This window comes from Pelodiscus sinensis, chromosome 1, assembly GCF_049634645.1.
Source record: "Pelodiscus sinensis isolate JC-2024 chromosome 1, ASM4963464v1, whole genome shotgun sequence".
In the NCBI taxonomy this organism is placed as follows: Eukaryota; Metazoa; Chordata; order Testudines; family Trionychidae; genus Pelodiscus; species Pelodiscus sinensis.
The window spans coordinates 86,052,957-86,066,536 of NC_134711.1; the positions used below are offsets into that span (position 1 = coordinate 86,052,957).

General features: G+C 41.8%; 5 protein-coding genes across 5 annotated transcripts; 2 read left to right on the forward strand and 3 right to left on the reverse strand.

The window, feature by feature from the left end:
• Window positions 1–247: 247 nt before the first annotated feature.
• Window positions 248–763, reverse strand: LOC102451513 (histone H3). Its single transcript, XM_006125911.3, has one exon. The coding sequence runs from the start codon at window positions 725–727 to the stop codon at window positions 317–319; it is 411 nt and encodes a 136-aa protein (XP_006125973.1). The 5' UTR covers window positions 728–763; the 3' UTR covers window positions 248–316.
• Window positions 764–3,734: 2,971 nt separating this feature from the next.
• Window positions 3,735–4,532, forward strand: LOC102451269 (histone H1.01-like). Its single transcript, XM_075934867.1, has one exon. It carries the CDS (start codon window positions 3,778–3,780, stop codon window positions 4,429–4,431), a length of 654 nt encoding a protein of 217 aa, XP_075790982.1. The 5' UTR covers window positions 3,735–3,777; the 3' UTR covers window positions 4,432–4,532.
• Window positions 4,533–4,976: 444 nt separating this feature from the next.
• Window positions 4,977–5,487, reverse strand: LOC102451028 (histone H2A type 2-C). The gene has a single exon (XM_006125909.4). The coding sequence runs from the start codon at window positions 5,425–5,427 to the stop codon at window positions 5,038–5,040; it is 390 nt and encodes a 129-aa protein (XP_006125971.1). The 5' UTR covers window positions 5,428–5,487; the 3' UTR covers window positions 4,977–5,037.
• Window positions 5,488–5,697: 210 nt separating this feature from the next.
• LOC102451747 (histone H2B 1/2/3/4/6) lies at window positions 5,698–6,453 on the forward strand. Its single transcript, XM_025186055.2, has one exon. It carries the CDS (start codon window positions 5,766–5,768, stop codon window positions 6,144–6,146), a length of 381 nt encoding a protein of 126 aa, XP_025041840.1. The 5' UTR covers window positions 5,698–5,765; the 3' UTR covers window positions 6,147–6,453.
• Window positions 6,454–11,672: 5,219 nt separating this feature from the next.
• On the reverse strand, window positions 11,673–12,193 carry LOC102451988 (histone H2B 8-like). The gene has a single exon (XM_006125913.4). It carries the CDS (start codon window positions 12,103–12,105, stop codon window positions 11,725–11,727), a length of 381 nt encoding a protein of 126 aa, XP_006125975.1. The 5' UTR covers window positions 12,106–12,193; the 3' UTR covers window positions 11,673–11,724.
• Between the last annotated feature and the right edge of the window lie 1,387 nt (window positions 12,194–13,580).

Here is a 13,580-nt window from a genome sequence, read left to right on the forward strand (position 1 = left end):
TCTCTCATACCACTGGTTGAGAAGCACTGCTCTAAAATCAATTGAACTTTCCTGTCTCTTTGCTCCTTACATTCTGCTTTTTCCCCACACTTTTTTTAAATGCTAGTACTATAGTAATAAATACATTAATATGATGCATGTATTAATATATTACTATTGAATGTTTTACATTGTTTTCGCAATTTGTGATTTTTGCTCTTCAATCACAAGTTACGGACGTGTTACAGCTCTTTTCAATGTGCATGTGGTGGCTCTTAAAAGAGCCTTGAAGTGTTTGCAATAGTTTTCGCATAGCCATCATGCAGGGATGCAGCTTTTAAGCCCTCTCGCCACGGATACGCCGAGCTAACTGGATGTCCTTGGGCATGATGGTGACTCGCTTAGCGTGAATGGCGCACAGGTTGGTGTCCTCAAAGAGCCCCACCAAGTAGGCTTCACTCGCCTCCTGCAGGGCCATAACAGCCGAGCTCTGGAAGCGCAAGTCGGTCTTGAAGTCCTGGGCGATTTCTCGCACCAGGCGCTGGAAGGGCAGCTTGCGGATCAGCAGCTCGGTAGATTTCTGGTAGCGGCGGATTTCTCGCAGGGCGACGGTACCGGGGCGATACCGATGAGGCTTTTTCACTCCCCCAGTGGCAGGCGCGCTCTTCCGAGCAGCTTTAGTGGCCAGCTGCTTACGGGGGGCTTTGCCACCGGTGGACTTACGGGCGGTCTGCTTGGTCCTGGCCATTTCGGGCAATGAAACTTCTCAACCTGAGATGAGTATTTGCTCCGGAGGTATTTATAGAAAAATCCATCTCTTTGATTGGCTTGAGAAGAAGCCAAACTTCATTGGCTGATTTGAAAATTTGTAAAACCCGCGCCTTGCTTTGAAAAGAAAAACGATCATTAGTCTCTATTCCCGCCAACATTACCTGATAGTCCGAAATTTACGATTCTTGGTGCACACCAGCGTCCCGTTTTTCTGCAATTTTTTTTCTTGGTGAAACCCCATCGCCATACAAAATCCTTATCTCCCAGATTTATCTTTTTGTATTTATATTTATTTTAACATGGAACGGTTTGTTAATCTGTATACTACATCCGCGTCCTCTCAAGATGATCTATCGTCAGGCGCACCAATCTCAGAAGAAGGGAATTAAATCACAAAATATTTAAGGAACAGCGAATCTCTGGGTACTTTGTTTTAGTTCTTTAGTTAGCAGATTTTTCAGAAGATGAAGCACTACTCCAGACTACTCGTCTCCCTTTCATACCGAAGGGCATAATATTTTTAATTAAATAATCTCTTTACTGTCCTTCCATACTGGTTTAAACTTCCAAGATATTACGACCCGGGACGTTTTAAATACTAATCTCTTGCAACGTTTAAATAGTATAAACATTTTTATCTGCACTTTCATCTTGATCTATCTTCTTTCAGAAGAAATCACGTGTTTAAACATGCTCCTTCAGGAGCAAGAAAATAGTGCACAACTCAGTTATAAATTTTGCTTTCTTTCTCTTTCTTCCCTCTTAATACAAACAACAGAATCACATTTATTTTTCAAATAGATCAAACATCACATAAAAACTGCTCAGGGCATTTGCTTATTTTTTTTTACATACCTCATCCCGAAATATATACAATCATTGCTTTTTTTTAAAATGTTATTTTCTTCATTTTTATCAGAATAAGGGTTTTGAAAAGACTGGAGAAGAAATGTTTTTGTTTTGTTTTTGAAAGTCACATAGTACTAGTACATTCTGAACGAGTAGTTAAGGCATTCTACAAATGCTATAAATTGTTTATATATTTCTAATATTCTCTGTTAAGCAAAACCAGAGGATTTTCACTAGCTAATCTTTATAGAGGTAGGGATTTTCAAATTCAATCATAGGTTTTATACCTTTCCCAGTACCCAGATAGAAATCACAAAGAATTTGACCCCTTTCCCTCACTCAGTTCTCACCTTTGAACCATGGACCTGAGCCAGCCCATGTGCAAAGAATGTCCAAAACCATTCTAACCCCTTTATACAATTACATTACGGCAATTCTCCTGTAAGGCCGTTTTAGAGAGACAGAATGGTTGGCTCTTACATCATTCAAACAAGGTGAGTATGAATGTATCTTACAAGTCTGTTTCTTGAAACATTATTTCAAATGAAAATTGTTTTAAATACTTCAGCAATGCTTTCTTTCTAGCCTGAGCAAGGATCCAGTTGATGAGAGTCTACTGTCACTCAACTTTATTCCACTCTGCTCATCTGAATTTTGCTCAGGAAGGCTCATGATTCTTTCTCTCTCTCTCAGATTTGTTAGTTTTGATGCCACAGGATGCCACACGACTATTCATTGTTTTTGCAAAATAATGTTTTGTAAGGCCCTACAGATATCCCCCAGTTACAGTATTATGTACCTCAGAAATTATTTAGAAAAATCCTTTTCTCAATAAAAGGTTTAACATTTTAAATCTCATCACAAACATATAATAAGTTTCAACTTATCAAGGATCCACCTTTTTCCCACATATTTGACATGAAGGTGAAAAATAAAAAGATAACTGCTGTGATGCAACTATTTCTAATCCAGCCCACTGAGAATAATTTCTAGCTTCCAATACACAGGTAGGAGTACTAAAAGTATTTTTACTGAGTTCTTTATTTAAAATATAGAATGTACTCCCCTCCCAGTTAAAGAAGAAGCTACTAAAATATTAGTTCTTATTAGGAAAGTGAAGAATCTCTGATTTGCTTTTAATGGGGTGGCGGGAAGAACAGCCACCAGTTCTGTAGAGTTGGTCCTGGTGGCTCTCACCATAGACTACATTACCATCCTTCAGTTTAATGTGTTCCGTATAGATGACAGGACAACGGACCATAATCTCCAAAAAAATCAGCCCCCCCCCCACACTCAGGAAAAGCTAAACTACACTACAATTTCTGACACAATATATTTTAACAAAGCATGATGTGAAATACCCCTTTTTCATACCAAACTGAAATACAGAAAATCACATTAGGAACTTTCTTAGTATTGCATTCACAGAGTATAGAAACTAAGTGATTGTCCAGGGAATGTAATTTATTCAAATAGCAACAATATAATTTGAAACTTTTACAAGAATGAAAATATATTGGATACAGGAATACTTAGATATACAAAATACTCCCATAAGTATTTCTAGCACAAACATCTCTGCAGAAATCTCTAACTAGTTATTTGTGTCATAGAATTAGAAATAAAAGATATAGTTCATGGAGATAGTTCTCAATCCATTTTCAAAGCCTCAAAGAAATTTCAGCTTCAAAATCATTTTATACAAAATTGATTCAAATCACAGGCTTTCTACCCTTTGGTGTGCACAAAAGAGCCAAGAATAAGATTTAATTTTAGTTGTGATTTTATGAACAACTATACCATTTTATTTCACAAGAAAAAAAAAGTTTTCTTTTCCCTAAATCTTTACAATTCCAAGGTTCAATTATTTATTGAAACTTCTTTAAACCCGCATTTACTCTCCTCAATTTGAAATCTACCTAATAAAATATCGCGTTTTCTCGTCACTGAGATAAGAAATTTATAAGGTACCTTTGGGGTAAAAAAAACCACTTGTTTGGAAAAGAAACCCACACAAATAGAGCGCGGAGACGAGTCCTATCTGCCTAGCTGGGCGGATTCCTAAAGCACCAATCACAAGACTCCTCTCGTGTATAAATACCAGGCAACTGAACTAATCCTGACCAGTCCAATAAATTCTTTTGTTTATTCTTGGTAGTTTAAGGTATATACGTCACTATGTCCGAGACAGCGCCTGTTGCTGCGCCTGCTGTTTCTGCTACTGAGACAAAAGCCCCTGCTAAGAAGCCGAAGAAGGCGGCAGCCAGCGCTAAAGCCCGCAAGCCCTCCGGTCCCAGCGTCACCGAGCTGATCACCAAGGCGGTGTCCGCTTCCAAGGAACGCAAAGGGCTCTCCTTGGCCGCTCTCAAGAAGGCTCTGGCAGCTGGCGGATACGATGTGGAAAAGAGTAACAACCGCATCAAATTAGGTCTCAAGACCTTGGTGAGCAAAGGTACATTAGTGCAGACCAAAGGCACCGGCGCCTCTGGCTCTTTCAAACTTGGCAAGATGAACGCTGAGACCAAGGAAAAGGCTCCGAAAAAAAAGCCCACGGCAAAGCCCAAGAAACCAGCTACCAAGAAGCCCGCCAGCACAGCCAAGAAACCCAAAAAGGCTGCCATCGCGAAAAAAAGTCCAAAAAAGCCCAAGAAGCCAGTAGCTGCCGTGGCTAAGAAAGCCGCCAAAAGCCCACACAAGGTTAGAGTGGCTAAGCCCAAGAAAGTAGTAAAGAGTCCGGCTAAAGCCAAGACGTTGAAACCGAAGGTGGCTAAGCCTAAGCCAACCAAGCCTAAACTAACAAAGGCTAAAAAGGCGGCTCCCAAGAAGAAGTAAATATTTGTCTTCTACATGAACCAAACGGCTCTTTTAAGAGCCACCTATCCCTTTCAAGAAAGAGCTGAAATAGCAAATTCACTTACCGGTAACCTCACATTGCTTTCCAACAAATTCCCTTTGTATTAACTGTGTTCTGTGTCAGAAACAGTCAGTACATATGTGGCCTCTGCTTTTGCCCACTAAAATGATGATGAGTTTGTATGTGAACAAATCTTTGCTGGTAGGAGGGACTTAGTAAATTTGAAAAACCCGCTCTGTGCAAGGATTGGCCATATTGAAGCCACGTTAAAATTTCAAAGTTATCGTTCTATGGTCTATATTGCAAAATTCCCGCCTTTTTGCATTGGAAACCAAGTCGATTTTCAAAAGCACTGAGTTATCTCCTATGAACATGTGTTTCAAAGCAAGGAATATTCTGTTGAAATTATGCAGCGATTACAGTCCTATAGTATACGTTAACTTATTATAACTATGTTCTAGCCATTCGAGCTCTCAATCTATCTAAAGTATTGGTGTGAATGTGCCCTTTTTTGATTTTGTGAGTGGCTCTGAAAAGAGCCTTTGGGTTGGTTTTGGATTAGAGGTTTGTTTTCCTGATCAACTTCATTTACTCTTGGCTTTATGACTCTCGGTTTTCTTAGGCAGTAGCACTGCCTGAATGTTGGGGAGAACACCGCCTTGAGCGATCGTGACTTTCCCCAGCAGCTTGTTGAGCTCCTCGTCGTTACGGATGGCGAGTTGCAGGTGACGGGGGATGATCCTGGTTTTCTTGTTGTCCCGAGCAGCGTTTCCAGCTAACTCGAGGATCTCAGCGGTCAGATACTCCAGCACGGCGGCCATATACACCGGGGCTCCTGCTCCCACGCGCTCAGCATAATTACCTTTACGGAGCAAACGATGCACTCGACCCACCGGGAACTGCAACCCAGCTCGCGAAGAGCGAGACTTTGCCTTTGCTCTCGCTTTGCCTCCTTGTTTGCCTCTGCCAGACATTATAAATCAGAAACTGAAACAACACTACTCGAGTAACAAACAAATTGAGTTCCATACACCCCACTGCCTGCCTTTATACCTTCTCTATATGCAGTCTTAAAACATTGTGATAGGCTGAAAAGTAGTAATTGTCTCAACAGCCAATAGTGGAAGAGATGCAATTCTGACCAATGAGAAGTTTCTTCACACTTTGGAATTCATCTATTGTCTGGGATCCAATAGGAAATCAGAACAGTTAAACGTCATTGTGCACAAAGTTCAATAAATACAGCCTTGACTGCTTTTGTTACTGCACGTTTGTTCTTTAATTCCTATTTGTTGGCGTTAATAGGGTAAAAATGCCGGAGCCAGCGAAATCTGCTCCTGCGCCTAAGAAAGGGTCTAAGAAGGCTGTTACTAAGACTCAGAAGAAGGGCGATAAAAAGCGCAAGAAGAGCAGGAAGGAAAGTTATTCCATCTACGTATACAAAGTGCTGAAGCAAGTTCATCCAGACACCGGTATTTCTTCGAAAGCCATGGGTATCATGAACTCCTTTGTAAATGACATATTTGAGCGAATCGCTGGGGAAGCGTCTCGTTTAGCGCACTACAACAAACGCTCAACTATTACTTCACGGGAAATCCAGACTGCTGTGCGCCTACTACTACCAGGAGAGCTGGCTAAACATGCTGTATCTGAGGGTACTAAGGCTGTTACCAAGTACACTAGCTCCAAATAATATCTTGCCAGACTACATTTATAATCCAAAGGCTCTTTTAAGAGCCGCTTATTTTCTCATTGGAAGAGTTTTAATCACTAACCGTTGTTGCTTGTGTTTTTCAATTTATAAGAGTACTGTATACTTTAAATGTTTTATTCTCAGGTTACTTGTGACCTTTGCATATGCCTGTAGTGGACTCTTCTGAATTCCATTGTCTCTTTCAATGTAAAGATCTCTGCTAGTTTCCTGTAAATAACACTTTAGAAAACAGGCTAATATGCTCTTCAGTACTCTTGCAGAATAATCACAAACTCGGCTAGCATGAATACCTTATTTCAAATAATAAAAATCCCATCTACCTGAATAATTGGCTTATGTGTAGTAGAAATGCTTTTCCCTTAATATATAACAGCAAGTAGGTTTACTGGCCTCCTACTAGCAGCCCAACTCTGAAAGCACAGTTCAAAAGCAGTTGCCACATGCCAGGTATTTTGTTTGAAATTCAGGATCTTGGAACTACCCATTAATGTGTTCCTCTGCTGTCCCCTCAACACTCAGTTCTACAAAACCGCCTTCCTTTCTCTGCCACGTTGGGCATATATTTTTTTATATCACTCCTTGTCTCCCTGTTTTTCTTTCAAAAAGTGATGAGGGATAGTTATGCAACCCTTTAAATGACACCAAATTAAAACATGAAACACAAAGAGGATGAAGAGATGTTTCAGGCTATTCTAGGGTTAATTTACTATTATGCCAACCCCAGAATACTTTAAAAAACACACACACACTGTACAGGAGTTTGTAGTTCTGGATATTTTTAAAGAAGAAATACTGCGGAAGTTATTAACCAATCCTTTAGCAGCGCAGGCTTTTCCAACTAACCAATCGGTAAATCTTGCTCCCAATAGCCACACAGAGAAGATCAGTTGGTCATTAATCACCCAATTCTCCACTCTCCTGTTCACTCACTTGCTATCTTCATCCTCATCCTTTGGAGACCAGAGCTGATGTGATTCATGGAACAGCCTAAAAATAAGCTTTCTCACAGGAATGGGGAAGAGCTCTGCTTTCCTTCCCCGGGAGATTATGCCTCTGGGAGACTGCTGCTGAAGGAAAGGGCCAAACAAACTACTCCATGGACATCAAAGACCACCTCCAACTAAAGGGTGCTTTAGGAAGTGTTTCTAGAACAACCTCGACTCTCGTTAAGGCCTTTTAACACTTTTCTTTAAATATATTATTTGAAAATGTAGCAAATGAAATATAGAAATAACTAACCAGTAATCAAGCTTGTGCTGTCTTGAGCTCTCTTACACCTAGTGACTTGCTCTCCAAGCATCCCCACCCCAATACGTGTCATGGAGCTACAGCGCAACATAGATAAAACTTCATAGGAGTAGCCGAGCTAGTCTGTACAGGATAAACTTAAACAACAAAAAGTCTGGTAGCACCTTAAAGACTAACAAAACATGTAGATCAGTGGTCACCAACCAGTAGATCAGGATCTACTGGTAGATCTTGGAGCCTCTGACAGGTGATCCTGACTGATTTGCCAAGAGGCTAACAAGGGCCTGAACTTCAGCTGCTCCTCCCCACACTTCTGCTCATCTCCTGCCCTTTGTCTTGGAGCTGTCCCTTCCCCTGGGGAGCCTCCTGCTTGCTGGGCAGGGCTGGGGAGGGAGAAAACGGGTGCTGATGTCAATGTGCCCCTCCCATTCTGTATCCTTTCTCCATAGAGCAGAGAGAGGGCACAACAGGACTTGGGATGGAGTTTTCCGTCTGCTTTAGGGAGTGCTCCAGGGCTGAGGAGGGGTGCATCTGCCTTAGCCCCACTGTACCCCCAACCAGGAGCCACCAGCAGTGCCCAGCTGGAGCCCACATCCCAAACTCCTACCCCAGTCATGAACTCCCTCCTGCACCCCTAGCACTCCTGCATCCAAATGCCGCCCCAGACACTGCACCTACAATCCCCTCCTACATTCCAACTGCCTACTCCAAGAGAATCTCAGAGCCCCTCTCACACTACAGATCTGTTAGTCCAAGTCCAGAGCCTGCACCCCAACCCTCTGCCCCAGCCTGATGAGAGTGAGTGAGGATGGGCAAAAGAGGGAGAATGGAGTGAGCAGGGGCGGGGCCTTAGAGAAGGCGTGGGAGGGAGGGAGAGAGGGAGGGCAAGGGTATTTATATTTGAGGTAAATCTTGGATTGCACTTAAATTCAAAAAGTGACCTCATGCTTTAAAAGGTTGGAGACTCCTGATGTAGATAGTATCATTATCTGAAGAGGTCATCTGAAGTGGGCTGTGCCCATGAAAGCTCATAAATAAAACTGTTTTCATACAATGTTTCTTACCGGTCACGGTATTAATTTACTGCTTACTAAAATAACTAATAAGTACTTTTGTTTGGTAGGACAATCTACATATAAAGTTTAGCATGTGGAATAAAAACTTCTTATAGTGGAAGCCTATGGGGTTCTGAGAAGAACTTTTGTGTTAATATTTTGGTACTTTCTGAGGGAAAGAAAAGAATCTTTATTTGCTGAATCAATAGAATACCTCTTAGAGCTGTGGTCACCAACCAGTAGATCGTGATCTACCGGTAGATCTCGGAGGCTCTAAGAGTAGCTCTTGAGCCCTCTCTGAACTGCATGCCTGCACAGTACATTTACATTAGATTTCCTCATTTGAGGAGCAGCTATTCACCGAGCAACAGCACAGGTGAGTAGCTGCGAGAAATGGTGGGAATTTTTTTTAAAGTAGCAGTATAAGGATTGGAGATAGCAAGTGATGGAGAGGAGGAGAATAGAGAGGGAGGGGCTTGAAGGAAGGGGTGGGGCAGTAGATCTTGACTTGGTCTGTCATTTAAAAAATGATCTTGGGTGTAAAAAGGTCAGAGACCACTGTCTTAGAGCATAGACCACGTCCATGGTAGTCACTGTTTCCCACTTAACATGTCCAGTGTAAATAAAAGCATAGCACATTACTTTTTCTGAGAAAATCTGTAAAGATATTTCAGGATCACCAACCAGGCCCACAGTTTACCTTATGAACCAGCATGCCAGACAAACACTGCTAGCTTTAGGAGATGGCCACAGTTAACGCCAAATTCAGAACCAAGGAACAGGTTTCTTTCAGCATTGGTACAGAATGCCACTCCCTAGTCATCAGTTGGTGGTGAGCAGTCAATGCATTAGTTACATCTACACATATACAAAATTCTGGAGAGAAACAAAGGCAAAGCACTCTTTGTATAACCCAAATGACACCTTTTTATCAACCGCCACCCACCAATTTGTTGAATTATTGTGCATGCCAGGTCATGCACAAAGGGTGGGTATACATTGGTGAGGGCAGGGAATGAGTGAGTGGCCATTCTACTCAGATGCAAATACTGAAGGTGCTTCATCAGCAGAAGTGAGGTCTTGTAAGCACTAACCTTGGTGGCTTTCATAACTACTCAGACATGGGGTTAAGGGAAACGCTATTTTACTAGGACTGACAGGGATGATAAAGGTAGCAAGTTCCCTATTTATAGAGGCTTAAACGAAGCAGTATAAGTGACAGTGTTTGAGTTGCTGAGGCACTCGGATCAAAGATCAGGGCTTTCCAGAGCTAGTGCTTTCCCTGTCCCATCTCTATTTAAGCAAATAGAAATGTGCTGGTTTACAAGTCTGTCTCAGTCAATGTCTCCCAGTGGGGACCCTCTCTCTGGCTCCTTTCCCAGCTCTTCCCTCATAAGTGTTCCACAGACCTCTGCTCTAGGGTTGGCATTACCCAGTTTTTGATTGGATAGTCTGGTCTAAAGGGCTCTTGTGCAGCAAACTCCAGCTACTGCAGTAACCTCAGTCAGCCTCCATCATTAGGAGAGTGAGAAGAGCAGCTCTTGCTGGAGGAGTTCAGTCTCCGGAATGTAGAGAAGCTTAGGCATTGGCTCCTGGCTTTGGTACTAGGATTGCCCAGGAGAGGGATCCTGACATCATGCAGTGTTTGACGAGGGGGGCCAGCATCTGGGCTTGTTACCCATAGCAGACTCACTTGTTAACATCATAGTGTTAAATCAAAATGGAGTCAGGATGTGTGTGAGGATGTCAAAATGGAAGCTGTGTGATTGACAGGGACAGTTGCCACCAAAAGACTCTATGCACTCAGCACTAAAGCTTTGAGCACATCACTAATCCTGTGCACCGGGTATGAACTTTTTGCACAAGTTACCTTGCATATTGCACACAGGACTCTGATAAGTTTTCCGCCTTTGAACTTATAAATAACCTGACCTGTAAGAGGATCGAGTCGGCAGTTTTCCAATCCAACGAGGAAGAGAGGCACACTGGACCGGGATACCATGGCGAAGGCCGGGATCATCTCTATTTTTCTAGACCTGCTCTTCTTCTACTGCTTCCAGGGTTCTCTGATCCATGGTTGTGGTGCATGCCCAACATTGTGAATCAGCAGATACCTGTCCTGCTATGTCAGACCTGAACGCTGCCAGTCCTGTTCGATTCAATGTTGCGAAGGTGCACGCTTCTCCAAAAGACTGAACTGTTCTAAGTCACTTCATTTACCACCAGGGACACCTCAGTGTTCCTCCCTCTCGGCTACTGAAGCCACGAGGTAGTAGGTCCTGAGCCACTACAGTATCCAGCCACTATAGTATCCAGCTGTTAATTCAGGGTTTAATCTGTTCTGTCTTCTTCATATATCAGTGGGAACGGGGTTTGGATTTATTATTGTTGGATTATTTGTATTGCTCTATCTGTTATGCTTTATAATATATTGATTAAATTTACCACTGTGTCTGTGATTATAGAGAGACTAAAAAAAAAATCCTCCAGTGGCAGATACGATAGGGTCCGGGGAGAACCCACTTCTGAATTAAAGGCATGTTTCTATCTAATCAGATCAGGCCCTAAATTAACTCAGTTAATGAGCCTTTGACTAACACACTCTAAATCCCACTATGCCATGCTCAATGTTACCAGGCAGCTGCAAATCCTCCCTTTGTACACCTCTGTTTTCACACCTCGTATAAATCAGTCAGCGCCTATACATGGTACTTATTATTCCTTCTGATGCAAAGTGACCTTTGTTCCTATCAGAGAGTCAGCTTTTTCAATGTTCTGGGAGTAGTCATTGCATCAGTCAAAACAGCTGTCCACAGCTCAATGAAGGGTAGTTGTGGTGTAGGCAGATGAATGAGGAGATACAATTCTCTAAGGGCTTGTATACACTATGGAGAAGATGGACCCTCTGGAGGTCAATTTTCTACTGTTCAAATTAGCAAGTCTAGTGAAAACCCACTAATTCAAATTGAGAGGGCACCTCCATCAGCACAGGTAGTCCTGCTTGTCACGAGGAGTAAGGGAAGTCGATGGGAACACTTTGCTCCTGTCGACTTCCACTAGTGTGGACAACCCAAAAACACAATTTAAGATAACACAGTTTAAGATACATCGACTCCAGCTATGTAATTAACAGATACCTAATTTAATTTAAAAGGACATTATGTATTTGGTGACGCTAAGCTCTTTCAATGAAAAGGTGGTTGGCTCTTAAAAGAGCCTTTGGATTTATAAATTTATGTAATCTACTCAAAGCTTTACTTAGAGCTGGTGTACTTCGTAACAGCCTTAGTACCTTCAGAAACAGCGTGCTTAGCTAACTCTCCGGGCAGCAACAAGCGCACCGCTGTCTGGATCTCCCGGGACGTTATAGTTGAGCGCTTGTTGTAATGAGCCAAACGAGATGCTTCCCCAGCGATACGTTCAAAGATGTCGTTTACAAAAGAGTTCATTATACCCATTGCCTTAGAAGAAATACCAGTATCTGGGTGAACTTGCTTCAGCACTTTATACACGTAAATAGAATAGCTTTCCTTCCTGGTCTTCTTGCGCTTCTTATCACCTTTCTTCTGGGTCTTAGTCACGGCTTTTTTAGACCCCTTCTTCGCAGCTGGAGCAGATTTTGCAGGCTCAGGCATTTTCCGACTGTGACGTAGATCACTGTTTCTTAAAGCTCTTTTATGCTTCGCCTATGCTTAGCAAAAGCAGTGAAAATGGTAACAAACTCTCAGTCGTGTCTCTCTTTTATCTAACCTTGTGCAATAATGAAGCTCTCTTTCCTGCTTTTCTATTGGACTTGAAAAGTCGGTATTGCATAGCCTGTCTCTCTATTGATCAGATTTAGATCCGAATTACTATTGGCTGATCAGACAGTCACATCTTTTTTAGCCTATCGAAAATCATTTAACTCGCCGACGATGGAAGGAAGGCAAGGGCGATGCATTTTTTTCTACCTTTTTTCCCCCATACGGATAGCTGTTAATGCAATTTACACTGGCCGGCCGGAGAAAGCAGGGAAATAACATAGTTTCAAACCAAAATTGTATTCTATTTTGTAAGTCTTGTAACGGAAACCTTAATGTAAATAAATATATGTTACCTATTTTTAAAACAACATATAGCGGTGCCATTGGGATACGGGTGAATTGGAATACTAACAAGTAATGAATTATATTAACGAGTGTACTAGCCATATGATAAATTACTCTCTTCTCTCGCCTTCCTTTGCATGTTTTCTCTGTGTGTGTAGATTTTACAAATAATCCCTAATGACCGACGAATCCCACTGGAAACAAAAATCTCTTCGCAAGTAATTTCTGTTGGGCATAGTAACAATGACTTCAATATCCCCAACCTGCATCTCGGATTGTCCCATTCTCTGATTGGAGGAACAAAAATCTGAGTAATGCCGAAACCGTTATGGGAGGAAAAGATGTGTGCGTATCACTATCCAATCGTGGCACCGCGCGGGCTTTTCAAAACATCAAATGGCGTGAAGCCCTCCCTCCAGGCTCAGAACTGATTTTTTTTCTACAGCTCACCATAATTTCCCCTTGAGCGTTGTACTCTCGGTCTCTCGCCTTTGCACAGTAGCTACAACCAAATTACTTCATTTTGCAGCGATTAGATATTCCCTTGGAGAGACTAATGGTGGGTTAATCAAGAACCAGTAAAATTTATATCCTGGGGCTGGAGAAACCTGGGAAGAGGGAACCTTTTGGTTTATCATCAACAAAATCAAATATACAATGACATTTTTTTTTCTTTATAGGGGTTTCTCCGAATCACAGTAGAAAGAAATTATTTGAATTGATCTTATCAATCTAAATTGGTTGTGAATAAAGGAAGTAATGTTTGAGCTTTGAACACTGGTTAAAATGGTTTCTTTTACCAGGCTTTTTACCTTTTAACTGCACTACATTCTATTGAAAATACTCTAGTTCCTCATTCAACACCACACAAAGCTAGTTAAAGACTTGCACAAGATATAATACAAGTGGGAAGTTTCACTTATCTTTATATCGTCCGTTTTACTGCTTCCTTTACATTGTAGCATGCTTTGTAGGTACCATCACAGTTTCATATGATTTATCTATCTATACAGTAATCCCTC

What these genes read in the sequence shown, in the direction of transcription:
- LOC102451513 (XM_006125911.3), bottom strand. Translation starts at nt 727, where the DNA reads ATGGCCAGGACCAAGCAGACCGCCCGTAAGTCCACCGGTGGCAAAGCC.
- LOC102451269 (XM_075934867.1), top strand. Translation starts at nt 3,778, where the DNA reads ATGTCCGAGACAGCGCCTGTTGCTGCGCCTGCTGTTTCTGCTACTGAG.
- LOC102451028 (XM_006125909.4), bottom strand. Translation starts at nt 5,427, where the DNA reads ATGTCTGGCAGAGGCAAACAAGGAGGCAAAGCGAGAGCAAAGGCAAAG.
- LOC102451747 (XM_025186055.2), top strand. Translation starts at nt 5,766, where the DNA reads ATGCCGGAGCCAGCGAAATCTGCTCCTGCGCCTAAGAAAGGGTCTAAG.
- LOC102451988 (XM_006125913.4), bottom strand. Translation starts at nt 12,105, where the DNA reads ATGCCTGAGCCTGCAAAATCTGCTCCAGCTGCGAAGAAGGGGTCTAAA.